Genomic DNA, 17,492 nt, shown 5'->3' on the forward strand with positions numbered 1-17,492 from the left:
AGATCATCGTGCCAATATTTTTTTCTTGATTTTTACTTAATCATACGACGAGTTATGAGCGTCGGAAAGAGGTCTACGAGTTATGAGTGTCGGAAAGAGGTCTGATAATATCCTTACCGTTCTTGGAAAGATTCTTAGATCTCAACGTTTCGTCCAATTTCCTCGTGAAATCAGTGGTGGATCTTCCCTAGATGAAGATAGCAAACTTTAACACTCTATTTGCAAACAAAGATCTCAGATCTGAAGAGTAACGTTTGAGATCTTACCTTGCGGATTTCTCTCGGATCTTGACGGAAGATGGAACCTCAACAACACGAGTCTTTTTTCTCTCCAAGAAGAAGCTCCAGAGTGTAAGTCTCGGTAGAAGATGAATTTCGTTGGTGATTCTCCGTCGTGGACTCAGTTGATTTACTTTTCCCTCTCAAGTTTTTTCTCAACTTCCTCTGTCACATTTTCTCTTTTGCAAGTACTCTATGGAAAATCCTTAAGACCCCTATAATGGGCTGAGGGTCAAAATGCCCATTTTGTCCGTTCGACTTTGACCGTTTTTTTTTAGCATTACACTACCAAACTTATAACCTGGACTCCAATACTAACTTGTAATGTGTGTTTACCAGAAACTCGATTCACGATTGTTATTATTGACTATAATATATTTTGTAAAAATATCTTATACAACTCATATCATTCTATTTTAAAACATAATTGATACAAATTTTCATGAAACACGAGAACAACTTATAAATATAAACATTCATCATAACTTCCAAAATAGAACAAAGTAAATACATCTAAAACGGATTCAGGTCTAGATTGGATCAGAAGAACAGTAGAAGATTTCAAAAGCCATTGAAAAGAAAGGATCGGGGTTGCTAAACCAAAATGGCTCTGATACCATAAGAATGGTTGATTAATCCATCGCACCTAAATGGTGTGAAAGTTATCTTATTTATAATCAAATAAATTATAAGGATATGGAAACAGTAATAAATGGAAATACCAATAAATGGGAAGATACCTATGGTGGTAATAAGGGTATTTGCCTTATAATAAAATATTAAATATGATATATACGGTAAACTAGAATTTATTACTAAATATCCTTAACAGGATCCCTAGAGTCTGCAACTCGACTACATTGTCGTCTCGATCACACTACATCATGTCCATCTAAAAAAAATTAAAGGTAATTTTGATGATTAATTAATTTACTTAGTAAGTAACAAAATTGTTATCAATGTGTTTTATTAATTATCTTTCTTGTATGTTTTAAGTTTTATTCGCAACGGTTTATTTTTAGGTATTTAGTCTAGATCGGAATCTCGGTCCAATCACTACCTTGGCTTCTAGTCTCATATGCTAGGGTCTCTCTATCGTTATTCAGGTGATCTAGTTATTCTTAAGCTTTATATGTATGCTTTGTTCATGCTTATTACAAATTACGAACACGTATGTAAGACTCGCTATCGGTTAAATACAGTCATGTCTACTAAACTCTTTGGTGGCCTAAAATAGCACACAATATGACGGTCAAGAATAATCATTGTTCTTAACTTAACACACAATACGTCGGTTAGGGATTCCACGGGAATTAGTAGGCTAAAATTACACATATCATATCATAACCGGTTCATAAACATAAACTAGAGTCATACAACATACATAATGTTCGTAAATTCATAGCATATTCACAAACGTTTATTATATTAAGCTCCTAATCACATGTTGGACATACTTTGTATATGTCAACCAAGTTTCTTTAAGGGGCTTCCATATGCTACTTGGACACTAACTCCTTTTCTCTAATAATTTAGTTGAAATATTTATTTATTTATTTATTTATTAATTATAATACGATCCCAAGAGGAGAACAGCCAATTGGCGCGTACGCAGGGTAAAACATGTATTCAACGACGTCGTTTAGCCCTTCCGCCTCCACTACTGCAACTCTCCTTCCCTTTGTTCTTCGTGGCATATATAACGCTGCGATTTAATCTTTGTCTCAATTCGATCGGAGCGAAGTGGATCAATTCACCATTTGACCTCTTCGGGATTCTCTCAGGTATTCTCTAAACTATCGCCTTCGGTTTTTCGTTTCTTTCACTGATCTTCATCCACCGCAGTTCTTTCCTTCCCTTTACATTTGCTTATTTTTAGGGTTTTACCGCTCATTCACTTTTCCATTTCTCAATATGTTTAGATTGCTAAGTTCGTGATTCTTTGGCCGCTTAAACCGCTTATTCTGAAATAATTCCATCTTTTTGCTGATTTATTCCGCGACATTTGTGCGCGAGCAGGAGAAGTACGTGGTTTTCCTGACTCCCAACTTGTTTACCCGCAAGTTTTGTTTCATTGTCGATTTTGAGAGTAGTCTTTTGCCGTTTATTATGGTTTATTGGAAGTGAATCCTTGTCAACGCTTCAACGTATGAAAAGGGAATGCTGTGTGTATGGTCGTAAGCCGTTGAGGCAATTATTTGGGACATTTAATTGCAAAGGCTTCGAAGAATATTCGAGAAGGAAACGGGGATTGGTTCAGTCTTGCAGTTTGACAAAAATTATTTTTGTTTTCCTGTGATCTCCTGGTGGATGTACTTGTATTGTGATTATTTTTTGCTATTTCACTGAAAAGTTCCTGTCGGTTTTTATTATTTATTTATAATTTTATGTCCGGTTATGATGGTTTTTGGTTATGGCGGCTTACTGTAATAGCCCTATTCATTGTGGAAAGCAGTACTTCGGAAGTGGTTTTTATTTTGTTCATTGCTGCTTTCCACAAAAACATATTCGACCAATCAAGTGTCCATACTAGATTCAAAATAATCTTACGGAAAGTCCTCTCCGTTTGACCACTTCTATGTTTGTGGGTGCCTCCAATCGTCGTATCTTGTTTACTGCATTATTGTTGGTGTCTTGCTGCCATAATCTCATTCTCAGATGGTTAATGAAGGATTTTTTTAATAAGTAATTATTTCAAACAAACAAACAAACTACGTGTATGCATTTATAGTTTTTTGAATTAGAGCTTTTATGTTGTTTCTACTCTCTTTGTGATTTTATAATGGTAGGAAGTTGATATTCAAGGGTTGATTTTTCTTTAAAGGATTGTTGAGCCAATTTGGAACATCGAAAGACTATTTCAAGTGTATGATGATAGGATCTGGGAATAACTTAAATCGAGGAAGTGCATTTGTACCATCAAATATGCCATCCTTGCCCCAATGCTTACCGTTGGAGCCCATTACATTAGGCAATCAAAAAATTTCATGTTCAGGGGAGCTGAAAAAAGCTCTAGGTGTTTCTTCTGGAAATGCATTGGAGGACCGTCCTTTTGGAGTAGTACATCTGAAACGTCAACCTCCGGTGGCTTCAAAGGAGATGAAGCATTTTAAAGATAGCGTGCAAGATTCATCAAGAAGGGCCAGGTATATTTTTTTTCATCTTTATAATTTTTGTATAACAATTCCATTGAAGTTGATTTTTTTTTACATATTTTTTTAATGAATAATTGAGTTTTCATTGATAAAAAATGAAAGAAGGACAAAAAAAGAGGGACCTCACAGAAGGAGGTAAACTAAAAAAAGGACCTCAATTCAAGTAAAATAAGACTTAACAGATAGTTACGAAATGATTTAGCCACTTAGCCACTACTCCACAGGTAAATTGAACTTAATAAGAGCCCAAAGCTCACTTGAAGACCTTCCAAGCCCTCCAAAAACTCTGTTATACCGCTCTCCCCAAAGACTCTACAAAATAATCCACACTCGGCCTGTCACAAAATCATTACTTTCTCATCAAAAGGAGGGTGGAGAAGTAACTCTTTGATCATCTTTCTACAACCCCTATGTCTAGTTAGGTTCAAGCCAAATTCCGTAAATGGCCCTAGCTCTAGAGGATATGATCAAGGTACTCAACTACCCGCCTATAAAGAATGCAACATTGCAACCCAATCAAATTGGCCAACTCCCTCGAAACCCTATCTAAGGTGTTAACCTTTCTAAGGGAAATTTGCCAGATAAAAAACTTAATTGTCTTTGAATTTTTTACCTTCCACAACGAGGCAAAGACACCACTCGAGGACGAGGGATTAACCAAGAAAAGAAATAAGGATTTACAAAAAAAGCCCTTGGAAGAACAGAGAGTCCAAAGATGAACATCCATTCCCGTGGACTGTAACAAAACTCCCCAATCAACGAGAGAACAACATATGATATTTCCCAATAGACAAAGCACGTCAAAACTCAAAAAAGAGTGAAGGAAAAGCGAGAATTAGGCAACATCTTTGCCATGGAGTGATTCCTCATCGAGGATAAGTGAGAAATTAGGGAATTGAGAGCAGATGGGGCCATCCCCTGACAACTTATCCTCCCCAAAAATACAATATCTCATCACCCTTTGAACACTAGACAAACCAAAACAAACTAATAGGCCCCTCAGCTTTCCAAGGGTTTTTAAATGTGCCTTTAGCTTCTTCTCCAATCCATTCAAGAGGAAGAGGCTAATATTTGCTCACAATAACCTTATGTCATATGGAGTTAGACTCATGGTGGAAACACCAAAGCCATTTAACTAAAAGGGCTCTATTTCAAGTCCTTTAATTTCCTATATCCAAACCCCCTCAGATCTAGTTTTGCCACCATCTCCCATTTAGCTAAATGTGATACTCTTCCTTCCTCAATCCCTCCCCAAAGGAAGTCTCTCGTAATCATCTCTAAGAATTTATTCACAAACACAAGAATTCTGAAAAGGGACATGTGATACCTCGAAATGCTGCTCAACACAAATTGAATGAGAGGAAGTCTTCCCTGTTTCAAAAAGAAACCCTTCTCCTAGGACAATAGCCTCCAATGAAACTTATTCACAATTGAATCCGAGAACAAATCATTTTTTGAGGTCCTTATGAGAAAACAGGTGGTGAAAGAGTGACTCAGTCAATGAATTGATTTAATAGTTTTATTGAGGATTTCTCTTTGTTTGACCCTCCCAACCTTAGTTGATGGGAGATTCACTTGGTCTGATAGTAGGTACCAAAGCTTGATTAACAGGTTTTTGTTGTCCAAAGGGTGGAAGGAAGTGTTCCTTAGTGCGAAGCAGTGCTTGGAGTCTAGAAAGACTTCTGACCATTTATCACTTTGTCTAGATTCAGGGTTTATGTGTTGGGGTCCTTGCCCTTTTAAATTGGAGAAGATGTGGCTGCCCATCCTTCCTTTATGACCTCCTATCTACGTTGGTGGCTGCTCATAGGAGGTGGGAGAATTTCTGCATAATGGGGAAGTTTAGGGCTCTCAAAGGGGTGTTAAGGGATTGGAACAGGGAGGTGTTTGGTTGCAAAGGGGTGTTAAAGGATTGGAATAAGGAGGTGCTTGGTGGCTTCGAATTAAAGGAATAAGAGGTGTTGGGAGACTTAAAAGACTTGAATCATTTGGAGGAGGCGGTAGGGAGGCTGAATGAGTCTGATAAGGAGAAACGTTTAGGTTTAAAAGCCGAGTTTGTGGAACTAATTTGAAAGGATATGACAAGAAAATCTCAGTCAACTGAATCTAAGAACTCTTATGGTTATGCAACCCCCTAGATCACAAATGCTGCAACCCCAAATTAAGACGATTTCATTCAAAGGAAGAAAATAGAAACATGTTTACCTTGATGTTCAAGATCATGAGTAGAGAAAACTTATATTCAAACTCACGATTTGAATCATTTGACTTCTTTTAATGTAACTTGAGTGTAACTTTGATTTTTCATACCTAAGGCTCGGGTGCATTTAATGCAATTTCATTTTGTTGTAAACTTGGACAACGTGGGTACAATCCCAAAATCTTCCTTCAAGTTTATATGACATGAATGAGTAAACTATGAGTTGGAGACAAAAAGTGAAGATAGTTGGCTAGGGATTTTAACTGTAACACGACATTTTTCATAGAATGGCAAGTGGCAAAAGGAACAAGAATTTTACTAGCACTCTTGAGAATGAGGCTAGGGTGGTGTTGAAAGAGGATAAGGAGATTGAAGAAGAGGTTCTCTCCTTCTTCTCTTCTTTGTTTGATTTGTTGGTTTGGCTTAGCCCTTTAGTGGACGACATTTTTCATAGAATGGCAAGTGCCAAAAGGAACAAGAATTTTACTAGCACTCTTGAGAATGAGGCTAGGGTGGTGTTGAAAGAGGATAAGGAGATTGAAGAAGAGGTTCTCTCCTTCTCTTCTTTGTTTGATTTGTTGGTTTGGCTTAGCCCTTTAGTGGAGAGGGTAGATTGGTGACCAAACTCTTTTGAAGACAAAGCTTCGCTAGAATCCCCTTCAATGTTGGAAGAGATTAAAAGGGTGGTCTTTGAGTTTGATAGAAACACGGTCACTGGTCCTGATAGGTTCTTGATGGCTTATTTCCAAGACCATTGGGAGTGGATTAAGAATAATCTTTGGATAGCATTTAGTGAGTTCTTTGAAAAAGGCATACTAGACGGATCCTGTAATGAAACTTTTATATGTCTTAGCCCCAAGATGGAAAAGGCTACGAAAGTGAAGGACTTTAGACCTATTAGTCTAGTGACCAACGTGTATAAAATCATTGTGAAGGTGTTGGCTCATAGATTTATAAAGGTTCTCCCTATGACGATCTCTAGTTCTCAAGGGACTTTTATGGCTAGTGGTTAGATTTTGGGCCAAGTTCTTATGGATAATGAGGCCATCGAAGACTATAGAGCCTTGTGTTTTGGAAGATGACGATTGACGATTTTCACAATAGAGCCTTGTGTAAACAAGAGGGAATTATTTTAAAGATCAACGATTTTCTTCGGTTTTGGAAGCGAAGAGTCATTTTCTAATATGAACAAAATTTTATTGTTATTTGGGGCCACAAATGACAGCTTCTAGGATTAAATTGTGACTGACTCAAACTAGGAAAGTGGACTTCCTTTGTTGGGTTTGAGGTGGGTGTTTTTCCTTCTTCCTATATAGGTCTTCCCTTGGTCATAACCCTTAGTCTCTTGTTTTAGGACTCATCATCATTAAGATTCATAAGATGCATGCCTCTAGGATAAAAGAGAATTTTCTAAAAGAGGTGGGAGACTTACCTTGATTCAGTTTGTTTTGAGTGACCTTCCTCGGGGGGTAATAGTTTGCATATTGTGCATTGGGAAGTCGTTCTTGGCCGACAACTTGAAGGGTTAGGCATTGGTAACATGAAGGTGAGAAACAAATCCACGTTCACTAAATGGCTCGCCAATGAAGCTAACACCTTAAGGTAGAAGCTGACACCGATGGTGGGATCAAAGGCATCTGTCTCGGCTCAGTTTCTTTTATTTTCTCAGTTTATTTAGAATGTGGCGGGGGATGGGAGGGACACTTATTTTTGGGAGGATAAGGGATTGGGGACAAACCCCTTTGCTCTTTGTTTCCTCATTTATTCTAGTTGACCTCTTTTAAAAGTCATTCGGTGGCGTGGATCCTCTCCCGAGTGTGGTCTTTACCTACTTTTTCTTCAGGTCTCCATTGTTTGTTGACCAATGGGAAACGGTGGATGCCATGGCACTTTTATCTTTGCTTAGTTATTTTTGTTTTACTTTGCTTAGTTATTTTTGTTTTAGGCCTAACAGAGTGATACTCACCTTTGGAGTCCTTTCTCTTCCAAAGATTTTTCTTGGAGTCCTTTCTTCCATTGCTTGACCATCCCTCTTTTCTTTTTTATTTATTTATTTATTTATTTTTTTTATTATTATTTTTTTTTTTTGTGGAATGTAAAAGTTTTAAAGATGTTTTTTGCATGGAAGAGTTAACACCTTGGATTGAATCCCGACTAAAGGGTCCTTTTTGGTTGGGTGGCATTGTTGTGTTCTTTGCAGAAAGGTGCCTAATGACCTCGATCATATCCTTTGGAGTTGTGATTTTTCTCAGGCTGTTTGGCATGGTTTCTTTGAAGTATTTGGCTATAGCTAGGATTCATTGAGAAGTTTTTCATCCATCTGCCTTTTTGCGGGAAAGGGTTATTTTTGTGGCAAGCTAGGACTGTGCTATTTTTTGTGAGGTCTGAGGATGAGAGAAATATCGATTCTTCAGGGGAGAGAATTACATGTAAGACAGTCCGTGAGCTAATTGGGCTTCGAGATTGCGTATAATGCCAGAAATCCATCTCCATGAAAAGATGGTGTCTCGGCTGTTCCAGCTTCCCTTGCATGAAATGTTGCCGTATGTTGGTGGCAGGGTACGGTGGCGGCAGCTTTCTGTGTGTTTCATAACTGTTTTTTCCTGTTCTTTTCTTTTCCAGCTGTCCTCACTGTCAACCAAGTTTCCCTCTATCTATTTTTTAAAAAGTACTGGTCATTACAATAGGACACCAAACCCCCTCCAAGAATAGCTTAGGGCCAACTCATGGGGCATAAAAGGAGGATTAAAAAGTGAGAGTCACCTACTCAATCTTCTCATTCTCCTACAAAATCACTCCATATCACTTTTCTAGGGGCCTATAAATTTCTTGTTCTATCTCCCACTAGCCATTCTATAAAAGTAGGCAGTAATACTGCCACCTTACCTTAGTTTTCTGTCTCCAACTCACTGACTTCCTTCTAACCACCAGAGCAAACTCGATCTTAATAGAGATCCACTCCTCCTTGAAAGCCTCACTTAACCCACCTTCTTCCTCAAGTGCATTCTAAGAATATCCTCTCCCCAAATGCTCTTGCCTTTTGATCCTCAAATCACTAAAAACTTTGCAATTCTAATCTTTCAGCACTATTTTTAAAGCCCTGAACTTTCTCATAAACCATACCATTCTCATCTGCCCGGCCACATATTTTCGAACATGAACAAACAAAGACAACAAGAAAGAGACCTAGAATCCAAAAAAAAGCACCATTGCCAGAGGTAATTCGAGGGTCTGGAGTTTGTCATGCATTTAGAAAGGCATCCATTCGAACTTTGGATTACTAAAATCAGTCAATTCTACTACAAGCTCTTCTGTTAGACCAGGAAGGGGTGAAGATTTACTGAAGTCCTTATCTAAGTAGTATAACAAGAGACAATGCGACAAACATCAAGTTAAAGCTGGAATGTGTTCTTATCCACTCCCCTAGTTTTGTTCTTTCTCTTAAGCTGATCTCCTAAAGAGTAACCTCGACTTGATTTTTATGCATGAGCTTATCTTTATCTTTGCCGGTGAATTGCAATTAAAGTGAAACAAGATCCTTAATGCAATGTGGGAACCTTGAATGAGCATCTTAATAGATTGGGGAAAGATCGGTACATGAAGAGAGAGGGTCTCTTGCTCATTTTGGAAATTAAGCAGGAATATGAGAGTTTATAAGGATAAGGAATAAGATTGACAGAATTTTGATAGTGCTATCGTTTGATCTAAATTTGTCTGTATTGGTTTTCATTTATTATTTTATTTATTTATTTATTTATTCATGTATACTTATTTTTCCAGGGAAAGAGCAGACATGCTGAGTGAATCCTTGTTCAAGTTGGATAAATATAGGGAAGCCATGAGCTCAAAAAAGCGACAGCGCACTGAAATTTCACCAAGTGAGAGACTGGGTGGTGGGAACTTGTCTAAATTGGGAAGCCAGATTCAGAGAAATGGTCATGATGTTGTTATTTATAGATTGGAAGGCAGAGCAAAGAGTGTAGGTTTGAATAAGCGCGCTCGTTCATCCATATCTGATGTTCAGGTTTGTAATATGTGATAATATCCAATATCTGATTTACTCGTCATCTTTTCCCTATTATTTAGGTATTCATATTCAATATGAGAATTTGGGGCTTTATTTTGATATTAATAGTCTTCTTTAAACTACGGTGGGTGGGTTAACCTTGTAGTCATTGAAGATAGTGAAAAAATTGGACTAAAAAGGGGATGAGTTAAAAAATCCATGGTTGTCTTCTACTTAGATTATTGAACTCTTATGTTTTTCCAAATAGTTACATATGGTAAGTGTGTCATTTTTCATCTTCCAATTCTAGCAGCCAGAATCCAGGTTCACCACAATCACAAGTAATACAACCTTCTTAGAGAAGGATAATGATGATGGTTCTCTTCGAAGTGAAGAAAAGACTCGGAAATTGCTTGCTGGAGGAGAGGGATTGGATCAGAAAGTTAAAAAGAAACGATCTGTTGGAGCTGTTGGTTATAGAATTAATAATGGCAATCGAGAAATAAAACGACCTACTCAAACGAAGCTGCATTCTGATTCTAAGTTGCGTTCTTGTGATGCTCAAAGGCACAGGTACCCACATTCTATTGTATGCTTGATTCAAGATTTCTCATACGAATTGATGATCACACTTAGCATTTCATATAAACTAAGGAGGATACACAAAAATTGCAAGGGGATAAGGTATCTCCTCCTGAGAAATCCAAACGGAGAATCTATGAAAGGACCCCAGCCCATATTAATGAGTCTTTTAGGAAACGAAGGAAATTTCTATTGAAATTTAATTCAAGAGGAGATTCTGCACTGTACAATCTCCCAAAAGGTTACTGTCTCTTTGATACTAATATTTGGTTCGGTAAATTGTTTTTGTAGACCAAAATCTTCATCTGGAGTAAATGGAATGAACAGGTTGGATGGTTCTGCCAATCCCACTAGTTCAGATGCCAGTACCATCTCAAAGAATGAACTTGAAAGTTCTTTTCCTTTGAAGGGTCGTACTTATATATTGGAACAGAGGATGCTAAAAGGGAACAATAGGTATGTAGATCTGCTATGATATTTTCATTATCTAAATACTGTGTTGGGTGTGTTTATTATAAGTTTTCTGGTCTAGTTCCTCGTTAATAAAAATTTATGCCACTCAAGATTATAGATTCTTGCATTTGATTTTGAGTGACTTAGAACATTGATTGTCCTTCGTATTTTATTTGGAAATCATGAGTACAGTGGATGGAGTTTAGCAACACTGGAAGTCGAAAGTGCATTTTGAAGTTTTAAACCTTTTTTCTTTTTTTTTTTTTTTTTTTTTGTTAAAATACGACTGCGTTTTCCTTGTTTGAATTATTTTGTTTAACTATATCTCAAACTATAATTCAAATAATACACTAAAGGTATGTTTTGTTTTGCCTTTCCGTTTTCTTTTTTGTGGGATAGCGTTTACCTTTTACATGCATTGCCTTGTCAGGCCAAGTAACCGGGAAGACAACTCAGTAGGTAGTCATTGTACTGTGATTAAAGCAAAGGTTTCTAGGGGACCAAGAACTGGATCGGTTGTGGGGCTAGACTCATCCCCAAACATTAATTGTTCATCTGAAACTCATCAAACCTGGGAATCTGCTAGTGTTAGCAAAGCCCAAATGACTGGACTTTCAAGTAATCCAAAGCATGCACTACCGACTGGTTCGCATCCTGTTACCCAATGGGTTGGCCAGAGGCATAAAAACTCTCGTTCTAGGAGATCAAAGTTGCTGCCACCTGTGCCAGATCATGGAGAAATTCCAAGTCCATCTCAAGAGTTTGCAGCTTCTGATTTTGGTCAGAGAACAAATGCAACAAATGGATCAGTATTGGCTAGTAGTGTTGACATCAATACCATGAAGTTTAAAAAGGAAGTAGATAATGTTTCTTCTCCAAGTGGGATATCTGAAAGTGAAGAATCAGGGCCTGGAGATGACAAAGTCAAACGGAAAGATGCAAGCAGTGGCAAGTTTTCTTTGAGTGCAGTGGCTGAAGCTGGGTCTTCTATATTTCCGATGAGGAAGAATAGGGTACTGGCGAATGAAAAGGGAGATGGTGTGCGAAGACAGGGAAGGAATGGAAGGGGTCCTACCCAAGTCAAGCCTGATAGTCCTTTGGTGAGAGATAAGTCAGAGAGGCCATTTGCAGAAAAACCACTCCACAACATGAAGCCCATGTCTGGGAGAATTAGAAGGTATGTGAACTCATATTATTTTTGTTCCTAAAGCATTATGGTCGTGTCATAATCTCATATTAATCTCATATTTTATTTTCTTTATTTTTGTAATTAGCAAATCAGGTCGTCCACCATCTAAAAAACTAAAAGATCGCAAGGGTTCAGCTCATGTGGGGTTAACTTGCCGCTCCACAGATATAACAGGTGACCACACCAGTTCATTGAATTAATCGATCTTTCTTGCATTTAGTCCAAGTCACTTATCAGCACTGCTTTTACTTTGTGATCTTTATATCTCTATTTGATAATATTGCTCCTTGTGAAAAGAACTTTTTCCTTCGAAACTTACTGTTCAGGTTTATTTTTTCTGGTTCATCTTGATTTATTCTACTGTGGTTATGAACTTATTATTAAGATACTGATGGGGAAGACTTGTAACTTATATTATGCAGCTATATGACATTGGCTCACTGTTGGATATTAACATTGTTTTCCAGGTGAATCTGATGATGATCAAGAAGAATTATTTGAGGCAGCCAACTCTGCTCGTAATGCCAACGGTATGCCTCTTGATACTTTTAGTTGTTTTTATTATAACTTTATTTACGTTCCATCACTGTGGCTCCATTCTTTCTACACTCTCTCTTTTGACAACAGTGCGGAGTTTTTGTGTTTGTAGTTCGTGCATGTACTGGTCCATTTTGGCAAAAAGTGAATTCTATCTTCGATTCTGTTAGTCCAGCTGATGCAGCAAACTTGAAGCAACAGGTAAACTATGTTATGTGCTGACATATTTTCCATTTCAATGTTATTTCGGTCTAAGATTAATAGTTTTTGTGCCTGGGTGATTTACTGGATCAGCTAAGTTTGGCTGAGGAGCTTGGTGAGAGGTTATATCAGATGCAGGTCATTGAACACGATAACTTGGTATTGCAGCTTTATTCTCATCTAGTTTATGCTTATTGTTCAAATAATTTTTATGCTTGTTCAGTCCATAAATACATATAAATATATATATATTAGCTTAATAAAGTTGTTTGGACAATACAACACACCAGAAAAAAAAAAAAAAATCAACTTCCGAACTAATTAGTGCTGAATTTCTCAGGATCTTGGTGTGCATGTAACTGAAACCAATTGTTCTGAAGAAATCCGAGGGTCCAATTTGAGTAAGGAATTTACTCTGTCTGGTGCAAAAGGTGGAAAATTTGACGTGGGGAGACTGGACAAGGCTGTACCCCTGTACCATCGAGTTCTTTCTGCTTTGATTGAAGAGCGTGATTGTGATGAATATTACCACCAAAGTGAAGGGAAGCACACGTTTCTGCAATCAACAAGTGATGATTCTCATTGTGGTTCTTGTAACCTTAATGATTATGAACATAGAGATAGAGTGGAATCAGAGGCTGAGTCAACGATAGATTTTCAAATCTCGAAGAATATGTTTGACAGATTCTCTTATGATAGAACTGCTAGAACTGCTGTGTCTAACTCATACCGGAACCCAAGCATGTCTAACTTCATTCATGGTGGTGAGCAGTGGCGAGGGGAGGATGATTTATCACATTGTGATGTTGGACACGCCAGTGAAATATGTTCAAATGATTCTTTCCAGCTACAATATAGGGATCTTAATGTACCTAATGTTTCTTCCAACTGCCAGTATCAGATGATGCAACTAAATGACAAACTTCTACTGGAACTACAGAGTATAGGGCTGTATCCAGAGACCTTGGTAGGTTTTTTTGTACTGCTGTTTCACGCTTAGAACTTAGGATGAGCTTTACTCAACACATATGTTCTCTTGCCCCTTACATTATTTTTCCATTCTGTGTTTACTGTAGCCTGATCTGGCCGAGGGAGAAGATCTCATTAACCAAGAAATTATGGAGCATAAGAGAAGCTTGTGCCAACAGGTTGCACTTAATTGAACTGATTTCTCACAAATTATTTTTTAATTTTTTTTCTTCTTATATCTAGTTTCTTGATATTCTTGCATCTTTTGGGGTTACAAAGCTATTGATTTTTTTTTTTTAAAAAAAAAAAAAGAAAGAAAACAAAGCTACACTATCTATATAGAACATCCTGGTTACAAGCCAAACAACTTGATATATTTATATTCTCGTGAATATCATCCTTATCTATAATGATTCATTATTTAATAGATTGAGAGAAAGAGGCGCAACCTGGAAAAGGTGGAACAATCTATCCAGAGAGGAGAAGTTGTGGAAAAACGGTAAGACTCATGCAGCTGAATTCCAAAATTGCAGAAATTAGGGTCTCTTGTCGAGCTTCTAGCATGCTCTGTTAGTAGTTCCGTTGTTTTTCAAATATTTTCAGAACAAACATTCTTTTACATAGCTTTTTTTAATTCTGGTGATTCACATGATGTATTAATTTTGGTTTAGAGATTTACCAAACTGCTATTCTTTCATTTTTCAATGAAAATTTGGTTTCTTACCAAAAAAAAAAAAAAAAAAAAAAAAAAAGAACATGATACCCAACTGTGTAATGTGAGCGGTAAGAGTTTTTTATTTTTATTATTATTTTTTTTTTTAAATAGTATTTAGTACAATTTTATCACATTTTTAAATATAATAACTACAAATTATTATTTAGTTTTGAAATAGAGGTAATAATGTTAGTTTTGATATTCAATGGAAACATGAAGATATTGATTTCTACTTTTGTATTAGCATATGGATAGATAGAATGAATCTATTTTTCTCCATAGTCATGGGTCTTCGAGTTGCACATTCCATTAGATTTGTGTTTGACCTTGCAATATATAGTATTTGGTGAGTAGATGACTTTTAAAGGTTAAAGATTGACCTCATTACTACTTCAAAGGCTTTCGAGCTTGCCGTGGTGGTTTACTTTTTTAAAAAGAAAAAGTAAAATTTTATCCCAACTCTCGGGTGATCTTTAGTTTTTAGAACTTTTCTTTACGAGGTTAGAATGATGATATTTTGTGTGCAGGGAAGTCGAGAAAGTCGCAATGGATAAACTTGTTGAGATGGCTTACAGTAGGAAAATGGTAAGTTGCAACATTGCTCATAGAAATTTGATTTTTACTATTTCATGTGATATTTTCAGTTACTTTTGTTCTTTTATATTAGTATATATTTGGTTGAAGTTTGAATTTGTGTTTGTATATTATAAATTGTTATTATATTACAATTTTTTAAATAAGAAACCGAGATTTTATTGGGATACAGAACAAGCCAGGGCAAACAAAAAACAAGTTCACCGACAAAAAAAACCCCAAAACCTACAAGAATGGATTCCAATCCAAAAGAATGAAGTTAAGCTGGTAACTACAAAATGTCTGATTAATAAATGCCCATCAAGATGAGTTAAATCTCATCAACTTTCAAAGCTCCTCACCAAATCTTTCGGCCTCTCTAAAGATTCTACCTTGTCTCCTAGCCAAATACCCCACAAATTGGCAAAAAAATCAAGCCTATCATAGAACTGTTTCTTTGTCTTGAAAAGGAGGATTCAAGAGCACCTCCTCAATCATGAAGCAACACTCTATTATGAGCCAGAACAACCCCGAAGGTCCTGAAAAACCAAGTTAGAAGGGATCAAATCAAAGGCAATCCCATATTTCAAAATTTTCAAAATTTTCAAAAAGTAACAAGGTTTGCATACAATTGGAGAGATACTTGCAAGCTAGTAGGAATACCACCGACCTGCTCTATACCCCTTCAATGGGGTGGGCATGAAAAAGAAACTTGAGCATAGATATAGGAACAAGAATGAAATTTTTTATCCTACCTGCCTCATTTACATTGTTCATCTAGTAGTTGGAGAATTCTATAATTGCATTAATATACATATAAAAAGAGTCGCAAGGCTATTTATAGGATAGCTCTAGAATAGGACAAATTTCATCACAATTATAATTCTCTAGACAAACCATGAGGGGAGGAGTTGGCAGCAATTCAGTTTTGGTCGATTGGAAATCAGCAGTTTTTGAACATGTGTATATGATGATAAAACGGTGTTATATTAGGCATTAATGCTACTAGAGTTTTGAACAGTCCAAGTTCTCGCTTTATTTTAAGCTGCAAATTGAAATTTGAGAATATGTTAGCAACCTGAGCTTGTCTTAAAAGTTTGAACTCGTGGTAGAGTGAGGACTAATAAGTTATAATTTACTCTCAGAAGAAACTGTTTAGATGGTAAATGAGTTGATGCATGCGAGAACTTAGTCAACACGAGTTTAAGCTTCGTTGGAGGAATCATTTTGTCAATATTTCTTACATGAACTATAGCCCGCATTATCATTTTCAACTCACAGGATGAGTTGGCAGGTCAGATCGTTTGGAAAAAGAAGGGGCTGTGGAGGGGTTCTAAGTTGCAATTTGGTATTTACTTTAGCCTAGGTATTGCGGTCTAACAAATTATATATCGACAGGGATATCGTGGCAGTAGTGGCTCAAAAAGTACGGTCCGCAGGGTCTCAAAATTAGCAGCCCGGTCCTTTATGAAACGTACTCTCACTAGATGTCACGAGTTTGAAGATAGCGGGATTAGTTGTTTCAGTGAGCCTGCATTACAGGATATTATTTTCTCTACACCTTCGAGCAAACGAGATACGAAAACTGTTGACTTCTGTGGCTCTACAACTACTAATACATTTTTCGAGGCTTCCCATCAGATGGACGATAGGGGATTGGGTATGTCAATGTCTCTTTTTTTCTTAATTATATTTGATGTAATCATGGATTCATTCTATATTTATCTACATGCTTTCTCACCTATATGCGAATGAGCATTTATAACAGTTTGTTTTTGTTCTTATTACAGGTGCTACAGTTTTTGGGCCATCTGAGAGATATGATTCGCAGAGTGATACAGTGGATAAAGGTTCTTCAAATGCCCAAGCCATTAATTCTTCTGAGCAACACTCCATGCGTGGATCCATGATGACGATGATTAAGCAGAAGAAGAAGAAGAGGGAAATGCGCATAATAGACGAAGTTGCTGGAAGTGCTTCCTCCATGCTCACATCTGGTCTCTCCCCAGGCACAAAAGGCAAGAGAAGCGAGCGAGAAAGGGACCCAAACAAAAACCATCCGCTTTCCAACATCTTTGGTCCCTCATTGGATGGCTGTCAAGGTGCCCGTAGATCAAGGGCAAATCCCAGGCATAAAAGTAGTTGTTTGTCAACAACTTCAGCAGCAAGTAGATCTGAGAAGAACCAACTTTCAGAAGTGCCAAAATTTGGCGACAGAAGCAGAGCGTCGTTGGGGTCATCGAAAGACGAGGCTGAGGAGTCGAGTGGCTTGAGTAACTTGCAATTGCATGATATAGATGGCATGGAAGAACTAGATGATGTATCGAAAGACCTGGGTTCGTGGTTGGATATTGACGAAGATGGGTTACAAGACCATGATGATGATGGTATAGGTCTAGAAATTCCAATGGACGATCTTTCTGAGTTGAATATGCTGGTTTAGTTGTACACTTTGATAATGTGTTGTATATAATTCCTTTATTAAGCAACTATTTTGCATGCAGCAAGTTTTGTGTCATAGTTGTAATCAAGAGTGGAGTGGAAGTAAGTAAGTATTTGTAACTTTTTGTGTTATTCATAGGTTTTAGGAGTGTTGTTTTTCCCTCTGCTGAATTGATTTTGATTGGGGGGTAA

The 17,492-nt window shown here is 37.2% G+C and overlaps 1 protein-coding gene across 4 annotated transcripts; it reads left to right on the forward strand.

Annotated features, from left to right (window-relative positions):
• The first annotated feature begins 1,931 nt into the window (after nucleotides 1-1,931).
• LOC111783663 (spectrin beta chain, brain) lies at nucleotides 1,932-17,420 on the forward strand. 4 transcript variants are annotated; one of them, XM_087120530.1, is made up of 17 exons: nucleotides 2,005-2,062; nucleotides 2,201-2,302; nucleotides 3,103-3,424; nucleotides 9,414-9,657; nucleotides 9,950-10,212; nucleotides 10,513-10,677; nucleotides 11,105-11,851; nucleotides 11,949-12,037; nucleotides 12,331-12,393; nucleotides 12,513-12,601; nucleotides 12,695-12,760; nucleotides 12,942-13,568; nucleotides 13,678-13,749; nucleotides 13,999-14,069; nucleotides 14,813-14,870; nucleotides 16,257-16,518; nucleotides 16,649-17,420. In XM_087120530.1, the coding sequence occupies exons 3-17, from the start codon at nucleotides 3,147-3,149 to the stop codon at nucleotides 17,299-17,301; spliced, it is 3,747 nt and encodes a 1,248-aa protein (XP_086976656.1). In that variant the 5' UTR covers nucleotides 2,005-2,062; nucleotides 2,201-2,302; nucleotides 3,103-3,146; the 3' UTR covers nucleotides 17,302-17,420. The 4 variants fall into 4 exon arrangements, with proteins under 4 accessions (XP_023520346.2, XP_086976658.1, XP_086976657.1 ...); XM_023664578.2 differs by lacking the exon at nucleotides 2,201-2,302 and having other exon boundaries at nucleotides 1,932-2,062; XM_087120532.1 differs by lacking the exon at nucleotides 2,201-2,302 and having other exon boundaries at nucleotides 1,932-2,062; nucleotides 9,953-10,212.
• Nucleotides 17,421-17,492: the final 72 nt, after the last annotated feature.

The sequence above is a fragment of the Cucurbita pepo genome, chromosome 20 (genome assembly GCF_057944985.1).
Source record: "Cucurbita pepo subsp. pepo isolate OVF chromosome 20, ASM5794498v1, whole genome shotgun sequence".
NCBI lineage: Eukaryota > Viridiplantae > Streptophyta > Magnoliopsida > Cucurbitales > Cucurbitaceae > Cucurbita > Cucurbita pepo.

Excerpts from the sequence above, each read along its gene's own strand:
- LOC111783663 (XM_023664578.2), top strand. The coding sequence starts at position 3,147 with ATGATGATAGGATCTGGGAATAACTTAAATCGAGGAAGTGCATTTGTA. Across the intron at positions 9,658-9,949 it reads CATCCATATCTGATGTTCAG|CAGCCAGAATCCAGGTTCAC; the intron begins GTTTGTAATATG and ends TTCCAATTCTAG. Across the intron at positions 12,602-12,694 it reads CAGCAAACTTGAAGCAACAG|CTAAGTTTGGCTGAGGAGCT; the intron begins GTAAACTATGTT and ends TTACTGGATCAG.